This window comes from Panthera tigris, chromosome B1 (assembly GCF_018350195.1).
Source record: "Panthera tigris isolate Pti1 chromosome B1, P.tigris_Pti1_mat1.1, whole genome shotgun sequence".
NCBI lineage: Eukaryota > Metazoa > Chordata > Mammalia > Carnivora > Felidae > Panthera > Panthera tigris.
In genome coordinates this window covers 98638768-98660543 of record NC_056663.1, presented here as the reverse complement: position 1 = coordinate 98660543, position 21776 = coordinate 98638768, and the positions used below count along the sequence as shown (strand labels likewise).

General features: G+C 34.5%; 1 protein-coding gene across 1 annotated transcript in view; it reads left to right on the top strand.

Annotated features, from left to right (window-relative positions):
• FAT4 (FAT atypical cadherin 4) overlaps window positions 1–21776 on the top strand; it is a 180364-nt gene that overhangs the window by 96811 nt on the left and 61777 nt on the right. Inside the window, exons 5-6 of the mRNA XM_007087581.3 lie at window positions 2832–3754; window positions 4826–5000. Coding sequence (XP_007087643.2) covers window positions 2832–3754; window positions 4826–5000 — 1098 coding nt within the window. The remainder of the gene's footprint in view (window positions 1–2831; window positions 3755–4825; window positions 5001–21776) is intronic.

Here is a 21776-nt window from a genome sequence, read left to right as displayed (position 1 = left end):
TTTGTAATTCTTGTTAAAGTTTAATACTTACTACTTACCCCACCCAACTGCCTCACCATACTTTTTTTCCTTAAAAAAAAGAGGCTGTTCTGCTGTTTACAAGGAGGCTATAACGTCTTGGTATCACATTCTCTTTTTGCCTCTGAAATGTAGTTGTTTACTCAAGGAAGTGGCAAACATGGTGGACCAGAGTGTTCAGATCCTTGATTTAATTGCTTGAATTCCAATTGATTTATGTAGAAATGCTAGGCCATCACTTTGTAGCCATGTGTGATTTTGTCAGTTTTTCTAATTTCTTTTGATCTTGGGCATGAAAGATTTTATATGCTTTCACAGAGCTAAATTTTATATCTCTGCTTGTTGGTATTATTTTATCCAGATGTTTTCATAGCTTTTTCTCAGTAATAATTGTGTCTGAATTTGTGCCTCAAAGAATAGGAATTCAATATTTACTGATGGGTTTAGCCATAAAAAATGCAGAAAATTTCCTTAGTAAAAAACGACTTACAAGTATATTAAAAATATATAATATACATCTTTTAAATTAAATGTCTTTTTAGGGATATATAGGTGTATATATTTTCTGAAATAAGAAATATATAAAATATTATATATATAAAATCTCTATATATTGAACCAATTGATGGAAATTTTTTTGCACCAGTTGATGGAACTTTTTCTTCCCCCATCCTTTGAATTTAAAGTCAAAGGTTGAAGTAGACTGTTGACCTTGTTCAATCCAGATCTTAAAATTCTCTTTATCTCCTCCTGGTAAATTGACCTTTGACTCCCATTAGCTTTATTTATTCATATTTTTCCGGATCTTCAGAGTCCTAATTATTCTGAACTTTACACTGGTTGTTCACTTCTGAATAGTTTTAAATAAACTATAAATATTAAAAGCCACAACTCACAATGAGGAGGATAATCTACCTTTTCAAATATCTATTCAATCCTGGAGATTTTTATGAATAAGTCAGTGTCTGAAAGTTATTTTCATAAAAATTTCTTCTCTATATCAACATATAGACAAAGGACATTAGATAGAGACCATAAAATCACAGGGAAAGAATAATTCTAACATGTTTTTTTTTTTTTAAAGAGCAGGCAATCCTTAGCTGGTAGAAAAGAAAATACCATTACTCAACTAAAACTTGCCTTCACAAGGAACATGACAAGTTTCAAAAAACGGTAAACGCTAACTTAAGTAGGGGCGTCTGGGTGGCTCAGTCGGTTAAGGGTCTGACCTTGGCTCAGGTCACGATCTCATGGTTTGCGAGTTCAAGTCCCACATCGGGCTCTGTGCTGACAGCTCAGAGCCTGGATCCTGCTTCAGATTCTGTGTCTCTTTCTCTTTCTGCCCCTCCCCTGCTCAGACTCTGTCTCTGTCTCTCAAAAATAAATAAACATTGAAAAAAATTAAAAAAAAAAAGCGCTAACTCAAGTAGTAATAGGCTTCTAAGAAAGTATTTTTCAAGAAAAAAAAAAGAGAAAAAGAGTGATCAAATTGCTTTAGAAGACTCTTGGGACAGACTAGATATCATTTCTGACACCTGAATAGTTTGTTTTTTGTTTTTTGTTTTTTTTTTAAGTAATCTCTAAACCCAACATGGGGCTTGAACCAACCCTGAGATTAAGAGTCACATGCTCTAGTGACTGAGCCAGCCAAGCACCCCTGATGCCTAAACAGTTTAAATTAACTTCAGAAAAATAGGAACTATTTGTCAGCAATTAACATAACTCAACAGATTTTCCCTAGCATAAAATCCGAGAGTATAAAATCCTTGTTGAGAATGAATTATCTAGATACATGAAATGTTTCTTAACAATACTTAGAATATCCAACAGTGTCCCAACATCTTTAGGAAGAGATATAAAAATGTGTGTAGCATTATGCACAAGTGAAGAAAACATAAATCTGGGGCAAGAAATCTGATTTCTTTTTGTTTTCACTGCTTCTCTGTTATTTACTTTCAAATTATTTACTAAAAACAATTGACCAATCCATTCCCCACATCATTTTTGTGAGAATATTCTCTGCAGTCATTTTCTGAAATAGGAAATTATATATTATTTTTTATAATTAAGAAGTGACACATGTTGTAAGAAAAATATATAAAATAGTATCTAAATATAGCCCAATAATATAGGGTGAGCATTTATATTTGCAGCCTTTTATGTGTAACTTTACTGCTAACATTTCCTTCAAAGAATACTTTTAAAACACATTAAGTGTACATAATAAAATCTGAGAGAGAATTATTTTCACAAAGGTCATGAGCCAGATGCTTAATAAGAATTAAAAAGTATTTATTGGTTCTGACAAGAAATGTAAAAGTAGGCTTAAAACATGACTAATGCCATACATCAGAAAATTTTATTACCCTTCTCTGAAAATTGGTGTCAACCTCAATAAATTACTGAAGTTCTAAATGTTTGGCTAATAGTATAGACTGTGGCACTGTTAATGTTGAATCCTCAGGAACCATTTGATAGAAATAAGAAAGTATATAGAAAAATATTCACTCTCTGGAATATTTTTCTCCTTTCTAATTTTGTAATTTAACATTTCAACATCGTAGTAAATTGTAGGCATTATATAGATCATTTGTTCACCAGATTGTAAACATCTTTTCAGAACAAAAGTTAACAGACAAGGAATTATGTGTATGCATTACTTACAAAACAATTAACTGTGGCTAAATCATCCAAAGTTGTGTTTGGGGCATCATATATCAAATATGCAAAGTTTTATGCCAGAATGTTTGGTACAACTTGGTCTGTAATCAGCACACATTCAAGAAAATTTAATGTTTTCCCTTCCATTTCAGGCATCAACTCCCAATTGGCTTATAGCATTGCTTCAGGTGATAGCCTCGGTCAGTTTACAGTGGACAAGAATGGTGTACTGAAAGTTCTTAAAAGTTTGGATCGGGAAAGTCAGTCCTTCTACAACCTGGTTGTTCAAGCACATGACCTGCCACAACTTCCAGCCTCCAGATTCACAAGCACTGCCCATGTCTCCATTATTTTGTTGGATGTAAACGATAATCCACCAACATTTCTTTCCCCTAAATTGACATACATTCCAGAAAACACACCTATTGATACTATTGTTTTCAAAGCTCAAGCAACTGACCCAGACAGTGGCCCAAACAGCTATATTGAATACACCCTGCTGAACCCTTTGGGAAACAAGTTCAGTATTGGGACCATTGATGGTGAAGTAAGGCTCACTGGAGAACTGGATAGAGAAGAGGTTTCTAATTACACTCTAACAGTGGTGGCTACAGACAAAGGTCAACCAGCTCTCTCTTCATCTACAGAAGTTGTAGTTATGGTGCTTGATATCAATGACAACAACCCTGTTTTTGTGCAGGCCTTGTATAAAGTGGAGATTAATGAGAACACACTTACTGGAACAGATATAATACAAGTATACGCAGCAGATGGAGATGAAGGTACAAATGGACAGGTTCGCTATGGCATTGTTGATGGTAATGCCAATCAGGAATTTCGCATCGACTCTGTCACAGGTGCCATCACTGTGGCTAAGCCTTTGGATAGAGAAAAAACTCCTACTTACTCACTAACTGTTCAGGCAACAGATCGGGGAAGTAACCCCAGAACTGACACCTGCACTGTCAGCATTGTTCTACTGGATATTAATGATTTTGTTCCCATGTTTGAGCTATCTCCATATTCTGTAAATGTCCCTGAGAATTTAGGGACACTGCCCAGAACAATTCTTCAGGTCAGTGTATTTAAATAAAATAAATACTATGTTCACTATAAGACATCTAATTTAAAAGTCAACACTCGGGGCGCCTGGGTGGCTCAGTCAGGTGAGTGTCTGGCTTGAGCTCAGGTTGTGATCTCTTGGTTCATGGGTTTGAGCCCCACGTAGTGCTCTGTACTGTACAGCACAGCTGTTTTGGGTTCTGTGTCTCCCTCTCTCTCTGCTCCTCCCCTGCTGGTGCCCTGTCTCTCTCTCAAAAATAAATAAACATGAAAACTTTTTCAAAAATAAATAAATATCAACCCTCTCCTACAGTGTTCATGCTTCACCCACTCTCTTCCTCATTGTCTCCATAAATGCTTACCTGCAGATACAGGAAATCTCGAAAAGGAAAGGTTTATGAAAACTATACCCAAGAACTTACTGATTTCCTCCTCATAGATTAAAATATCGCATTACAATTATGTTCTTTTGTGGATACTCATGTTGCACACTTTTTTGTATTTGTGTATTTTGAATTGTTTCACTATAACAGTAATATCTAAACATAGTGAGGAGATAAAATGATGTAAATGTTTGAAAACTTGGTTACAAAAATTCTACTCACTTGCCTCCTTACCTAGATGGAATTTTGTTAAAAATTTTTGTGAAGCTTTCCAAAAATACTATATTGATTTTATATATAGTTTTACACAAATAATACATACTACTCTGTACCATTTTTACTTTTTACTCGAAACTTAAAGATGTGTCTCAGGAACCTTTTAATATTGCTACATATGACTTTATCTCATTTTATTTAAGTTTATTTATTTATTTTGAGAGAGGGAGTGTGTGAGCAGGGGAGGGGCAGAGACAGAGGAAATGGGAGAATCCCAAGCAGGCTCCAAGCTGTCAGCGGGGAGCCTGATGAAGGGCCGGATCCCACTACTGTGAGATCATGACCTGAGCCAAAATCAAGAGTCAGACGATTAACTGACTACCCAGATGCCTCTACCCCATTATTTTTAATGATACATTTTATTTTGTGGTGGACATTGTGTTAGATTTATTCACATTCCTGGCATGTATTATTCTCTTCTACAGGTGGTGGCAAGAGATGATGATCAAGGTCCTAATAGCAAACTCTCATATGTTCTATTTGGTGGTAATGAAGACAATGCTTTTACTCTCTCAGCTAGCGGAGAACTTCGAGTAACACAGAGTTTGGACCGCGAGACAAAGGAACACTTTGTCTTGATGATCACAGCTACAGATTCAGGTACGCCTTGTCTGGTTATGAAGAATTTCTTCACAATATAAATAAATAAAAGTATATTTGTCTACCATGAAATTAAACATTTATTGAAGAATTTATGAATTCTTGGCACTCCAATTGTATCTATATAATTTATAGCAGATATATCACTTTGTGAAATTTGTGTATAAATATCTAAGCGATAAAGGCTTGAGTACAATACAAACAGGGCTCTATTCCTGTAAGACCAAATGTTTCCCTGCCCACTTAGCCATCACTTTTGAGGGTAATTTGATACTCTACCAATTGAGCCATGAGGCATTTCAAGCACTTTCAGCTTTAAAACATTCAATGGTTCTAACTGGCCATAGTGGGTAATAAAGTGGGTCCAGAGTTCTTCATTAGTCGTCTAGGTTTTGTAAGTAGCCATAATAGGCATTTGATGAAGCCCACAGAGCTCCAAAAGGAGTATCAGTGAGAACCTGGCATCCTCACTGAGTTAGCAGCATAGTGGACTACCATAGAAATAATGAAAAACAGCATATGCTAGCATTTAATGTCTGTAAGCAGTAGTTATGTAAAGTTGTATAGCAGGTAGTACAAAATACAATCTATTAAAAATAATATTACTATTTACCACCATTTTGTTTTGCATATATTGAGTCTCTAAATACTGAAACTTCTAATTCAAAATTGAAATAATTAAAAATTTGTCAAAGGACTGTTATGCCTTGAAGAAAGTATGTATTGCTTAAATATTTGTTGAATAAATGATTGAATGAATGAATTGATCATTGAATTCCAGAGGCATTAATGAATCATGAAACATTGCCTTATGTGACATTCATTTATAAAAATAGCCACACGACTTATTATTTAAGGATTAAAGAATTTGATAATGTTGACATAGTTTCTAAAATTTTGTTGAAATCGCTTTAAGCCAAAGAGATTTGTTGGAACCTCAAAGGACTAAAATTATATCTATATCTACGTATATAATTTTGTATTCATGAATACAGTATATATTCATGTAGATTTGTGGATACTGATACAGAAGAACAATTTTGAGTTTACAACTGTCCTCGTTTTACTGTTGTTGAAAGGTTTTTGATGAACATGGCATTAACTTTTTGTTATATATGACCAATTTTGGAGTATACAATATATTATTTCAGGTCACCACTTCTCATAAAAGAGCAGGGGATTTTGAGATTACAAGTCATGATCGATTTATATTCGGTATTCAGATGATAGTGCCAATGATTATTAATTCAGGTGGCTCTTATATATTATTTGCCATTTACTCTTGGGATTGTCATTATCTGAGACTATTGCCTACAGAGAAAACCACAGTCTCTGCCTTTTTGAAAATATGTGTGAATGACCATGTTATATTTTTGCAAACTATAAAATCCTGAGGAATAATGAACAGAATATGGTGTGGTAACCATGTAAAGTTTAAACCAAGTTTATCTGAAACATGTTTTATTATGTGCATAGTCAGTAATGTGCTTCATGGTCAGTAGGCACAAAGGGTAAGCATTCTTATGTAAGAAATACAGTCACTACTACATTGCTCATATCAATCCAGTATTTCAATAGTCACTTGGATAGAAGAGAGAAAAAAAATGAGTAGACACTGGTAGTCAGATATTTACAACCAAGGTTTTATTACTAAAACACCCCAGTCTTAGCTTCCTTCTCCAGTTAGTACTGGAAATGTGTGGTCAGTTCTATGCATGCGTGAAAACATAGCCTTTGTAAAAGTGAAGTGGGGAAGGAGAAACCAGGACCAGAAATCTAGTTGGCTAAGGCATCAGTCACTATAAAACCTGTGCACAGAATGTGTGTCACAGAGAAGTCATCCCTGGGTGGGAAGCAGGATGTGATTGCAAGAGTTAGGTTGCAGCGCAGGGTGATCTGGGATGAGCAGGCACAGCCCACAAGTTCTCCATCATAGGATTTGTACTTTGGAATATTCTAAGTCAAAAATCATGGTAGAGAAAGAATGTAACCATGTAGACAAGAGTGCTTGTTTTCAACCAGGGGATTCTGAGAATTTAAATTATTTTTGTATGTCTATGTAGTCGAGGGGTGGTGGATATTGTGAAGAAGAAGGAAATTTACATATATATATATCCATATCTATATCTATATCTATATATCTATATCTATATCTATATCCATCTGTGTCATGCAGTATAACAGGTTTTACAGACATTAACCCATTTTTTTACATCACTTTTCTTTATCATCTCAAAACCTTGCATGTTACTTTGATTTTACTTACAGTAAACCCAAACTCAGTGTGGTTAAATAATTTGCTCAGGATCACACAGCTGTGTGGCAGAGTATGATTCAGACCTTAGCATAGCTTACTTGCTTACTTGCAAGTTCAGAGTATACTGAATTTTTAGTGTGTAGGCAAAGTCAAATTTGAAAAAAATAATATTGATTGCCAAAATCATTTTATTTGCAAACCAAAACTTAGTATTAATCTGTATAATAAAATGATAAAAACTTTTACTTTGAATCTATCTCAGTTTGAATTCTGGTTCTGTCATAATTTTCTTTGTGATTCAGGTAAGATGTACTATCTCTCTCAATTTCAGTATCTTCTTCATTACAATTGGGATAATAATAACTAGAAAGTAGTTTATTATAAGGTTTAATTGATACAACCTATGTTAAATTGCTAAATATGCCTATAACATAGTGTATATAATGATTTTAATAAGAATTGTACTTCATACACTTTAAATACTGTAAAATTCTTAGAAATATTTGCCCTGTCCCTTACTACATAAGTATTATTATTAAAAGATGTATAGATGTATTGGTTTCATAAACATTTTTTAAAAATTGTAGTTCACATTAAGTTTCATTTTATACTTTACTACTTTAGAAATTTTTAATTTGTAGCAGATATTTCTTTTCAACTTCCAAAGAATGTATTTTATAGTAAATGTTTCACTACTCAAGAAGACCACAGATTTTTAAAACTATAGTTCAACCAAAATACAGTTAAAGAGGATTTTGTGGACTGACCAGCAAAGTTAACCATCACTTGTAGTGCTATTTCTCCATCAAAATGACAATATGGAAGGGACATTTCATTTGGGGAAAAAAAACAAAAACAAAAACAAAGACAAAAAATAAAAAACAAAAAAACAAAAACCTTGAAATGATAGAGCTAAAAGTGTTTTCTTCTAATAGACGTGGGTGAATGAGCCTGTTAGGAGTAACTTTCACGAGGAGGAGATTCAATAAAACATTGATCTACATGTGCAGACTATGCAAGAACCAAGCCCTGGTTCCAGCGAGTCAAACTGATGCCATCAGCCTTGAGTCTGAGGAAAATTGGGGATCTAAAATTCTTAATATCAGGACAAATAATAGAAGTATAACTCTAATTTCTAGAAAGGATTATTGGCACTACATGAGAAATGGAAAGACCATGTATATATTGATCCTGCCAAATACTGAGATAAGAGTACTAATAAGTTATGGAAATTCAGATTATCAGTAAAATTAAGGTATTTGGAAGTTTGTCATTTAGTGCCTTAAATATGGTGTTAGAGAGCATGGTGGGAGATGTAAATGAGATTCAGCATTTTGGCAGCCTGGAAATTAGAGAATTTCTTAAAAAAAAATTTTTTATGTTTGTTTATTTATTTATTTATTTATTTTTTAATGTTTATTTATTTTTGAGACAGAGAGAGACAGAGCATGAATGGGGGAGGGGCAGAGAGAGAGGGAGACACAGAATCGGAAGCAGGCTCCAGGCTCTGAGCCATCAGCCCAGAGCCCGACGCGGGGCTCGAACTCACGAACCGTGAGATCGTGACCTGAGCTGAAGTCTGACGCTCAACCGACTGAGCCACCCAGGCGCCCCAATGTTTATTTATTTTTAAGAATGAGAGAGACGGAGGAGCGTGAGCAGGGAAGGGGCAGAGAGAGAGGGAGACACAGAATCCAAGGCAGGCTCCAAGCTCTGAGCTAGCAACACAGAGCCCGATGCGGTACTTGAGCTCACAGAACTGAGATCATGACCTGAGCTGAAGTTGAGCACCTAACCAACTGAGCTACCCAGGCACCCTGAGAATTTCTTAAACTTTGTCCGAAAGTACAGATTTTGATGAGAGTGGTTTTTTTTTTTTTTTTTTTTTGAGTTGCCCTGATATGAGCTCATGTGTCTGAGGCTCCTAGACAAAAAGTACTTAGTTAGGTATCTGAAGATCACTTAATATGGATCATGTAGAAAACAATCAGAAGTTGTGTGGGAAGTTGTACTGAATTATTTTAAAGTCATTAAAACTCCTATGTGACAATGATTTTATATGCCATTCATTTGCATACTTTGGGTATCACAAATAAACCATTTTCGTGAGAGAACATGAGTTTGAGGTATCAGGCTTAAGAATCTGCCGTTTAATCTTGTATTCCAACCATGAAGTTTCTGACACAAGATTTAAAATACAGATTCACTTCTTTGATTTAAAAGTCAAATTGGTAGGTGACATGAGAAAACTCGGAAAAATATGGCAGCTTTAGATCCCAGATGCCATGTTATTCTCAAATTTGCCATGTTCTAAGGACCAGGAAATATCAAAGCATTCTAAACAAGAAAAAAGTTTGACAGTTTTATTCTAGCCCACAAATTACTTTCCCATTGCTTTTTAAAAATTCTTACCTGTGGCAGCCCAGAGATAGGTCAACTCTGGCAATATGGCAATACTTGAATCAGCTGTTTTTGTTTTGTTTTGTTTTTGTTTTTGTTTTTGTTTTTGTTTTTATCAGCAAACCTTTAAATCTTTTAATATTTTTGGGAGAGAAAATATTAGCATTGCACTCTCATTTTATTTTTATTTACTGACTGCATGAGTATAAAGCAGCACATCTGGAAACTCTCTAACTACTCCTGTCTACTGCTTAAAATGAGCTACAACCACACTATCACGTGTGGGGGTGCTGAATGTTACATTGCTAAATAGCAAAACCAGAACAGAGTAAGATAATTCGACCTCATTTTTTTCCTATAGGCTTAAATTATTAAATGGTAATGTAATGGGTTGAAAGTATAACTCAGAATAATATTTTGTGTATAATTAAAAATATAAATATTCCCCTTAATTCTGTATTCCTGTTATTTTTTCTAGAAATAGAAATAGTTTGTACCAAGTACCAATTCCTAGGAGGCTAAAGCTTCAGCTTGGCACAGTAATACAGGTACTACAGAGAACCTATCACTATGTGGTTGCTTTTAAGAGGGGCGTTGGCTATAAAGCAGTTAATGCCCTTCACATGATTTAGCATTCTCTTCCCAAGTAGCCTTCCTTATAAGAGTCTTCCTTACCATTGTCTTATATATGCAATAAATAAAATAATATGACTTTAATGTAGTAAGTTGCAGTGAATTATCAGGGAGCCCAAAGCAATAACTTAAAAAATTAATTCAGAGAATTAAGTTACAAAATGGAAGTATAGCCTGAGGTAAATACATAGTTTTGTAGCTAAACTGAAGTTCAAATCTCACCTCTGCCATTTCTTAGCCACATAACCTTGGTTAAGTTACCCTCATGTTCATATTGATAAAATGAATATACCAATTTCTACATGAAAAGCTTACTGGCAGAAATAAATATGAGAATGATTTACTTTTAGGTTTAATATTAGTCAGCTTGTTTGCTGAACATCTCAAGCTCAGTAAGCCCAGATAAAATTTTTTGACTCCCTACCCTCCATAAATTTCTCTTTGTCCACAATTTCCCAATTGCTGTTATCCTTCTTCGTTCCCTTTTCTCCATATCCCCACATTCAACAACTGCATTGGCAAGTAGATTTCTTCCTTAAAAAGATATTGAAAAATATCCTGAATTTTTCCACTTTCTTCATTTCCACTACCAACACCTTGGTCTAAGCCAGGACTAATATAATAGCTCCCTAACTGCCTAACTTTTCTCCCCAAAGTACATTCTTCAAGCATCTCATGAACTTTGAAACTATAAATTAGATCATCATGCCCTATCGCTTGCTTAAAAACACTCCAGTGTTTCTGAGAATAAAGCCTGAACTTCTCACCATGACACATAGCATTCAGTGACCTGGCCTCTGTCCACCTCTCTGACTTGGTCTTTCCCCACCCACTGCCACCTTTATCAGGCACCTGCCTTCCCGAACTGGGCAGGCTCAGCCACTGTCACCTCCAGCTCTGCATTCAGTGTCATCGTGTTGATGGGTTGACATCAGCCAGTGTGGAAACATTTGACACACAGAAACCAGTAAATGTCACCAATCAGGTGACTTGCTTCTGGAGAGTAGTTGCCATCACTTTTATTGCAAATTGCCAATGTCAGATAATCTGGCCTTTAAAAATTGACAACCTTCTCCTGCCTTTGCCCCCATGTTCAGGTACTTCACTCTGTCTAAAGTGTTCTACCCTGTAGCTGGCTTTTTCTTTTTTCTTTTCTTTTTTAAGGCCAGACACATTCATGTTTTAGTCATTCTGCCATTATATCTAGGTGAGATGTCAACTTCTCATAAAAGACTTATCTTTTTTTTCTTTTTTTTTTAATGTTTACTTATTTTTGAGAGAAAGAAAGAGAGAGAGAGACAAAGTGCATGCAGGAGAAGGGGAGAGAGAGAGAGGGAGACACGGAATCTGAAGCAGGTTCCAGGCTCTGAACTGTCAGCACAAAGCCCAACGTGGGGCTCGAACTCACAAACCGTGAGATTTTAATATGAGCCAAAGTCGGACACCTAACTGACTGAGCCACCCAGGCACCCCTCAGAAAGGACTTATCTGACCACCAATCTAATGTAATCCCCTCTCTCCAGTTTTACTATCACTTTGCCTTGTTGTGATTTTGTCTTAAAACCAATTATTATCTGAAAATCTAATATCATACATGAGTGTGTGGAGTAATCAAACTCTATCAATAGATATCCTTCCAATAGAATGTAACTTCCTAAGTCTTGTGCAAAAATGAATTGCCAGAGGGGCACCTGTGTGGCTCAGTAGGTTAAGCATCTCACTCTTGGTTTTGGCTCAGGTCATGATCTCATAGTTTTGTGAGTTTGAGCCCCATGTCAGGCTCTGGACCGACAGCGCGAAGCCTGCTTGGGATTCTCTCTCTGCTCCTCTCCCACTCGTGCTGTCTCTGCCTTTCTCAAAATAAATGAATAAACTTAAAAAAAAATTAATTGCCAGAAACACCCAGAACAGAACCTGTGACATAACAGGTGCTTACTAAACATTTGTTAAATGATAAAATGATTTAATGGGTAAAAAGTCATGATAATCAATCATCACCATTTTGTTATTTTAATATGCAACTGTTATTTCATATTTTATTTACCAGGCTTTTAGTTTATTGTTGTATATTTATCACTTGCAGATTTTTCAAAGGTCCTACCAAAAGGAAAAGCACCAATCTTTGTAAACTCATGGCTGAAATTCCAGAAGTTTTTCTACATTGGTTGTGGTCATTCAAATTGACCTCTGCTTTGAAAAAACAGCACAAGTGTTTAAGGCTCTGGAGTGTTTAGTGTGATGTGATAAATTGCAGTCATATGTAAGGACCCAGTGAAGCATTTTATGGCTTTAATTCAGTTTCAGATACTTAAAATATTGGTTGAGCTATGTTCTCATGACTTTCCCTTGAACCTTCTGGATCTCATTCAATTCTGTTATCCATTAGATGTTTCTAGGTAGGTCTTGTTCTACTCTCTGCTGTGCCCCCTACCTTTTCTTAATTTAATTCACTAATTCAAAATCTGCATAAGAAGAAATTATGTGCATTTGAAGTGTTACCATTTAGCAATTCTTTAATACATGGGCTTCCCAAAACAAAACAAAAAAAAAGTGTGAGCCTTCCATATCACTCAAATACCCAGCACCTTTTTAGCTATAGAAATATGTCACACGTATGGTATTTAGCTTCACATGGCTTAATAATAAGGGCCTATGACTCTTCATATAAATGTAATATGAAAACTTTCACTTGTTTTGACTTTTGTCATGGGAATTTTGGTGTTTAGATAAACCGTTCCAATAGATATACATTTATACAAGTAATTTTTTCAGGTTTGATATATATATATATGTATATACATACATTCTTTTAATGCAAGATTATTTTCTGCCCTCACCAGAAATTTTAGAATCTGTGAGTCATTACTGTCTGCCACTACTCTTTCAGGGAACTGAATTAGTGTGTGAAAAAACATTAAAACAAGGTGATATGACAATAGAGGGATGTTTGTTGTATTTCAGTGTGTAATATGGAAGGATTTTGAAAGAGAACTACATATGAAACACTTTCAAATTAGAAAAATTTGACTTAAAATAATAATTTTATAGCCAGAGGACTTCTTGGAGATGAACCAGACCATTTTCTTTATATTTGAGATAAGAAAAGTGAGGCCTGGAATAATTAGGCAGTTTGCCAGAGCTTGAAGAATGAGACTGACAGAGTCAAGAACAATATCAAGGATTTCTGCCTGTTAACTGAGTTCTTGCTCATGTATACTGTATTTATGAATTAGGATCTGCTGACTCTCTGAATAACACAGATTTCCAAAAATGCAATTTTAATAAAGCTCTTCTTCTTATATGTTGTTCATTGTACTCTAATGAATAAGACATTTAACTGTTATTTTTATTTTTCCAAATACATTGAATCAGTGTTCAAAATATTTTTACGTGAAGCCAAATTAATTAGAATCAGTAATTTCAATATTGATCTTTTGAAAATAGGCTTAAATTTAGCCATTGTTCAAGTTAAATTGCTAGGTAGGAGAAGATACAAAAAAATTCATTAGAATTTCCAGGTAGAAGATGAGAATATTATCAATGATCCCCGCCAGCTGTCATTTTGCATTTATTAAAATCAAACCATGAAGCTAATTTTTTAAGGTATTTATTTGTGTGTGTGTGTGTGTGTGTGTGAGAGAGAGAGAGAGAGAGAGAGAGAGAGAGAGAGAGCATGAATGGGGAAGGGGCAGAGAGAGAGAGGGAGACACAGAATGTGAAGCAGGCTCCAGGCTCTGAACTGTCAGCACAGAGCCCGGCACAAGGCTCAAACTCACAAACCACGAGATCATGACCTGAGCCAAGGTTGGATGCTTAACTGACTGAGCCACCCAAGCGCCCCCATGAAGCTAATTTAATAGACCTTATAAGTGAATTCTGATTACAGTCAATGAGATTCTTCTGCTTCTATAGGCTATATTAATGTGTAACAAGCATCTTGATATTGTGTTGTTATGAAGTTAAATAAAGCAGGTTAAGTGGCACAGAGTGAGGAACTGGAGGATAGTATAGTCAAGAAAGTGAAATGCGGAAATCTAGGGAAACAGTGCTGCTGGCAGATGAAACAGCCCTGAGGCAAGGATGGAGTTGACCACGCCCAGAGAACTGCAAGAGGTGCTGGATGGCTGGACAAGGGTGAAAAAAAGACACTCTTGGAGGATGGAGGAAGCAGAAGCTAGATCACACAAATGTTTTAGGGCGGGTAAAGAATTTTAATTTTGTTCAAACAAAGAGGTGAAGCCCTGTTAGGGTTTTGGACAGAGAGTGCCGAGAGATTTTGGAAAGATCTGGTTTCATGAAGAGATCTGGCTTTGTAGTGGTGGTAAAGAGCAAGAGCAGAAATAGAGATGCTGGTTAAAAGACCATGACAGCAATCCCTGAAGGAGATAATAGTATTTGGCATAAGGTGACGGTGTGGAGGTAACGAGCTAAATATCTTATCCATTTTGAAGATAGAGCTAGTGGGACTCGATGATCGAATAGGAGGCGTGGGAAGTTAGGAAAACAGATGAATCGAACAGGAGTCCTAGAATATTTGCCTTAGAAATTTGGAGACAGGGAGATAGAAGAATTTTAAGATAAATTATCAAGAACTAATTTTTGGATATGGTACATTTTAGATATGAGATATCCAGTGGAGATGTCAGGGAGATATACATGAAAGTTTAGTTCTTAGAGAAGACATTGGGGTAGATACAACGTGGAAAGTCATAAACTTTCCATTCCGTGAATTCTGAGGGCTTGTATGTGCCAGAATTTGTACTATATCATCTCATTTAATCTCATAATGGCACTGTAAATTAGACACTATTATTCCAATTTTATGAATTAAAAGAAAAAAAAATAAAGCTAAGCATTCGAGAAGATAAGCAACTTGGCTTAGCATGCAGCTGTTTTTCAGTGAAAATGGGATTTAAAACTGGTAACCCTGTCAGGGAGAACATTTCTAAACCATTACTCACTGCTTCCACATATTAGCTTGTCTACTGTGATATGTTTTGCATAGACCACATTTATAAGAATTTCCTTTCTTTGGATTAAATGTTATTTTTATATTTAAAAAAAAAAACCTTAAAAACCAAGTGGTTTTTAGCCATTAAAACAGCTTGCAAAATAAGAATATTCATAAATTTGAAATCAAAGGATTGATATTCTCCTTAAATCAGGAAATGCATGTCCAAGGGTTTTAGAAAGTGTAAAACGAGTGTTAGATATTTTTCTAATATACAATATGTGTGATACACACATATGTACACATACAATGAATCAGTTGTGCTATGTGTGTATGTTGGCATTGAATTTGGAGGTGGGAAATTAATCAGTTCACAAATTAAATACATTATTCTTTATCTGTTCTTGGTCTAATATACAAAGGGATATAGAGATATTCTGTGTATAGATTAGACCAAAAAGTTTAGTTATGAAGCATCTATGTGTTAGCATAACTAATAGGTCTGAGGGGAAAAGTTCAGTTATTAGCATTTCTAATTAAGGACATTTATCATATGACTGAAAGAAGGCCTAAACTTCATTCTTATGCAGGGATAGAAAATTACTTTTTAATGGAGGGGAAACATGATGCTTTTGCAAAATTTGATTCTAAAAGCTAAAAGGGCTAATAACTATGCTTTATTTTCTTGGTGAAGATATGATGACATTTGAATGAATGCTATCTGTCATATTGTTTAAGCTGAGACAGTCATTGCATTACAAATGGCTCTATAATCAAAAGAGAGGTCAGAAATGTGGAATATGACATTTTACATCGGAAGATAGTTGTTTTTTAAATGTTCCAGAAAGATGGCATTTTGTCAGCATTATTTGTGGGAAAATGTTGAAGAAGAGCTTGCCTTGTGTGTTATGATGAACATTTTTAATAATGAAAATTGCTTGAGAGCTTTCCACAAGGCACCAGTGGTTCCGTAAGTCAGATAGAGCCAGGATTATCTTCAATTACAAAAAAATTAATTGTATTTAACTTGTTGTATATTTGCATCTAAGGCAGTCTTGGTTATTTCCATCAGAGTTGCTGAAAGACATTTTTTCCACAAGTTACTGATCTCATAGGCTTTTGTTCAGCAATTCATGAATCAAACAGTATCCAAGCTAGTAGACAGAAAGAACCTTCACAGAGCTGTACAAGGCAAGAGATTTGTGTAGACCAGATAAGCCCTCTACAGCCCTGAACACACTTGATCTTGTCTTATCTCAGAAGCTAAGCAGGGTCTGGCCTGGTTAGTACTTCAACGGGAAGAGCGAAGACATTATACAGGGCATTTGCTGATTGGTTAAAGCGAGGTTACTTTCCTTATAGGCATAAGGAAGACTTGGAGTGAGCTAAGGTAATTTGTGCTGAAGAGGCAAGTACTGGTTGGTTGACCTCTGTTTCTGGAGAACTGAGCACAGACACTTAGTTAAGTTCTGGTTTGCTGATGTGACACTTAACATGAATGAGTCCATCTTGGGCCAAATATGCTTACTTTAACAAAATACTTGTCCTAGGATGAGAATTTTATTTCCAAAGTTGATAACAATTGTTTTGCTTCCTCTTATTTCTAGTAAGACTTTGTACCACATATGTTAGTGACATTATATTATTATAAATTATTTATTTAAATACTTTTTTTTAAAACCAGGTACTCTTTAGTAGGAAAAATTCTTCCTACATAAAATTTCATTTGTATATTCACTAGATACAAATACAAAAACAAATGATTTAGCTTCTAAAATTGTTAAGTAAAAGCTAGGATTGTCATTATGTTGCATAGAATTAAAATTTAATAAAATAATTTCAGTGTAGATTCTATTTATTCATGTAAGCTATAAATACGAGTGGACAAAGGACCCAACTTTGAAATGGATACAAACTATTTGCAATATTAAGGAAAATATTTATATGATTTAAAAGATAAACATTAAATGTCGTAAAAACTGACCTCACTGTGAGAATTTTTTTTTACCTTTTCAAAAAGTCTTTTCATTTTATCCTGATAAAGCATAATCATTTTGTAGTGTGTTTTGATCATTATTTCATAAATATATAATTAGATATTTTCACTAAGTAGGCAGGAGGCAAGTTGTGTTTAGCATTTGAGGTAGCCTTTAATGTTTCAGAGTTTCAACATGTATTGAGGATTTTCTTTTAAAGTCCTCTAAAAAGTAATTCCTCAAGACCTGCTTTTTGTGCGGGATAAAATATTTTGTTAACATTATATATTACTTTATAAAAATTTTAAATTGTGGCTATATATATATATATATATATAACATAATTACCATTTTAATTATTTTAAGTGCACAATTCAGTAGCATTAAGTACATTCATATAGTTGTGTGACTTTTCAGTGTCATTTTCATAACATTATTAAATAGTTTCCCTTTTTTACTTATCACTTCTATTTAGTAAAAGAATTTATCAAGGAAATATGGTGTTTTTGGTGAAGATTCCTACAGCGATAATTTAAAAATCAAGTGTTATCTAAGAGTATATATACCTAACTTATATAAATATATTTGTAAAACTAATTAGCAGTAATAAATTACATTATAAATGTTATTTTTAAAATACACAGTTTCTGTTCATATTCGAAAGGTTCCGTACTTATTTGCTTTATACATTTGCTGAATTCAAATTTAAATCTAACCACACAAGGTCTAATGTTAATATAGAACGGCTGAAATTTCAGATTTTCAGCGGACGGTTTACTGTGAGAAAAATGTGTTTACTTCTTGGGAAAGAAAAAAAAGAAGCTAATACTTTACTACAACAAACACACATCCAGAGGACCTATTCACCAAATGTTTGATGTCAAGAATGAAATCGGCTTTGTTGCAAAGCAACAGATTTTAGTTAAGCAAAAATTTTATTTCTGCAGAATAGTTTTTTATGTTTCATGAAAGTATGTTTAATTTATAAGGGTTAACATAAAAAATGTAATCTGCCTACAGTTTGAACTTTAATTACTCATTTAGACTCATTTATTACACTTACTAAAAATATATTTTCTGATAGAGCAGTTGCTTAAAACTTTTTTCTTTTTAAATCTCATTTTAAATTAACTTGAACTTTATGTTGATATATTTGAGCATATTAAGCCACCAGTGTTAAAAGCCAATATCCACTTAATCATTTTCCAAATTCAAAAATATAAAATATGACCCACACAGAGCATGAAACTACCATAGTATAATGGATTATCAGAAGATCAGAAGATTAAGTTGTAAACAGTCTCTGTGTGTGTGATTTATTTTCACACCTTTTAAAAATGCTTTTCAGAATCATATGCATTGTTTGATATTTGCTCTAAAAATTTCAGAAGGTTTCTACCAATTTACTCATGTTTATTTTTGCACTTATATATATATATGTATATATATATACATGTATACAGATGAATGTATACAATACATAAAATTATACAAAATGAAATTTGAAGTTCTTCTTATCTTCCAACTTATAAGTATATTTCAAATGTCCACTGCACCTCCTGGCCTCTATAATTATAAATTTCTGAGGCCTTGACGTTTTATTTTATTTGTACCTTCAACCTTTATCATTGGCTCACTGTCATCTGTCAGGAGTCTGTGTCACTACATCCTGCCTCTTCTTTCTGATTGTGTCTGTTTTTCATAAATCAATCCAAGATGAAATTGAACAATCTTGCTCTATTACGCCACTGCCTATATAATTCATCATTAGCAGACCTATTCAAACTAAACATTGGTCCCTAGTATTCTGATTCTTCTCCCGGGATTCAGTATTAATTGGGACCCTCTGTTTATAAGTAGTAGACTACCTCCAAAACTTTGACCTTTGTCTGCAGTTTTCTTCTCTGACCCCAGCCTTAGGCTAAGGCCTGTATTCCCAGATGTATATTTCTAGAAGTATTCTGTTCTTTGAACTTTCAGCCAGTCACTAGACCAGATTTCCATATAAAGAATCAAAGGAAAAGACTGCAGAATGAGAACAAAGTCTAATGGTATGCATTATGGGTTGACATAAAGATGAATTAAATAAAATTACTCCTGCTTTCTATTAGCTTATAACTTAATAGAGGATATGACAGAGTACATTGATAGTAATAATAATACAGAGTAAAACATCTATAGTAAGAATGGCATTGAGTTCAAAATTGGCTCTCTCTTTCCACTATGGCTGAATATAAATAAATTGCTTAAATTCTTTGAGTCTCAAATTCTTTATCAAAAAAAATTAATACCTATTTTATGGAATCTGTATATTAAATGAGTAATACATATATAAAAATATATATATATACATGATCTCAAGTAAGTGTTCAACAATATGTATATACAAATATATATGTATATATATACATTTATATTTCAATTTATAGATAAAAATATGGGCTACCTTTACACAGAATAATTAATATTTCAGTTTTTCACATACTAATATTGAGGCTTTTTGGTAACTTGCAAGCAGAGACAACAGATAGTCTCATGTGTCAGCCTAGAGCCAACAGAGAGGTGTGGACTAAAGATAAAGTAACAGTAGGCATTGTGCTGCACTTCACAAGGGAAATAACAAAAACTGTTAGGAAACAGGAACATAAGGATCCTAGACCACTTCCTCACATAGTTAAGAGGGAGAGAGTTTAAAGACAACCAAACACAGAAAAGCAACGATGAAAACATGGCTTCATCATTCAATTAGCAGATGAGAGGAAGTGCTAAAATTTATGTGGGCCATCAACTAGGGAACTTGTGTCTTTCATCTGAGACCAGTGATGTAGAAATAAGATTTATGTGAAATCAGGGGCGTTCCATTTTTCTCCTTTGATTTCACTTTCCTGACTAAAGTTCAGAGGCAGTGACTTCCAGAGCTCACGCTATTAGTGGACAAGGATGAGATGGGATCTGGTTGTTTGGCGGTTAGGTCCCATTCCCAAGAATAAAAGTTAAAACATATTGGAAGCAGAATTCAAATTTAGGGTTAATTAAATCTCAGTAAAAGACTTAGAAATTTAGAACAATGTGTTTGTAAGGTTTCCTTATAAAATTGAAAAAAGTAGATAAGACCTGCATGCACAGCCTTTGGGGCAACAAGAAGGGGAGGCCACTGGAGAATTGTGGTTCATTCTGACAATTCTTGAAGAAAATAGGAAAAGAACCCTAAGTGCTTATAAACTGGGCTGTGGCAGCTACTAAGAGAAGCAAAGGGGACCCTTTGCTCCCATGTGGATATGGGATCACCTATGAGGCTACTTCTCAAGCTGGGACCATCTTGTTGTCACTGGTGTGCTTTTAAAATCTTTTGGAAAATTAGGTATTCTCTGGTATGAAGACACTGAGATTGAACTTGCTGAATATTTTCCTGGGTAAACAATGTTTTTCTCTTTTTGCTTACTAATTCAGAAAACACATCAGCAACCATATTTATGTAGTTTAGAGACAAAGAAAGAAATCACATGTTCCTGACCAAATGAGTTAGTCATCATTTTATGTGGTTTTCCATATATGTGTCATCAGACACTTTAGAATACCAAGGATAAAACCTTTGCTTGGCAGTTACTGGGATATTTCTTAACAAGTTTAAGTATTGTTGATTAGAGAGCAATGGGCATACCAGAAATATTTAGGTCTTCTTTAAACTCTCACTGTAAAGTACCAAATTTTTTATCTTTAAATTTCCAATCAACATGGCCTCCAAAAAGCTATGAAAGGTTTGAGAGCTAAGTGTCTCATTTTGTTACACTACAAGGGAATCATTAAGAAAGGATGACTCAAAATATCTTCCTGAATAATATTATCATAGAGCTGAGTCAAAAGTTTCATTGGAGAATAAAAATCCTGAGAACTATAAAATTGAAATCTTTAATATTAAGAAAATGGACCTTCCTAATGTAAAGTTTTCATTTTTCTTGTGTCTAAAGCAAGTACAAGAACAAGGAATACATTTTAACTATATACCAGTCACTATCCTTAGCATGTTACATTTCCCTCAGTACCTCTTTGAGGTACGTTCTATGCTTATTATTCCCATTTTACAGAAAAGGAAACTGAGATTTAGTGAGTAGAGTTCAATGTCAGTAAACTATATAAAAGAGCCCTCCATATCCTCCTATCCTTTGCGTCTAGGGACTTGATTTAGTTATTCCCTCTCTCAATACATCCTAGTGTGCACACTGTCCTTCCCATGGCATCCTCTTTTGCCCACATGAAAACACAGTTATCCTCTAGTTACCCCTTTTTCTTAAAAATGTAACTAGTGGAAGAAATACCAACATGCTGCAGATAATTAACTTCCATTTCACCAAATTGTACATAATTAAACATATATAAGAGATTTAGTCCAAACATTGATCATCAATGATACCCGTGAAGGTATTTAGTTAGCTTTAACAGGACCCTTATGAGAAATTGAAAGTCTCTGACAGGAGTGCTGTCTCCAAATGCCCCACAAACTTCAACTGGCAGATAACTAGGGTCTATCACCTATGGACTTGGGGATTTTCTCCAACTTG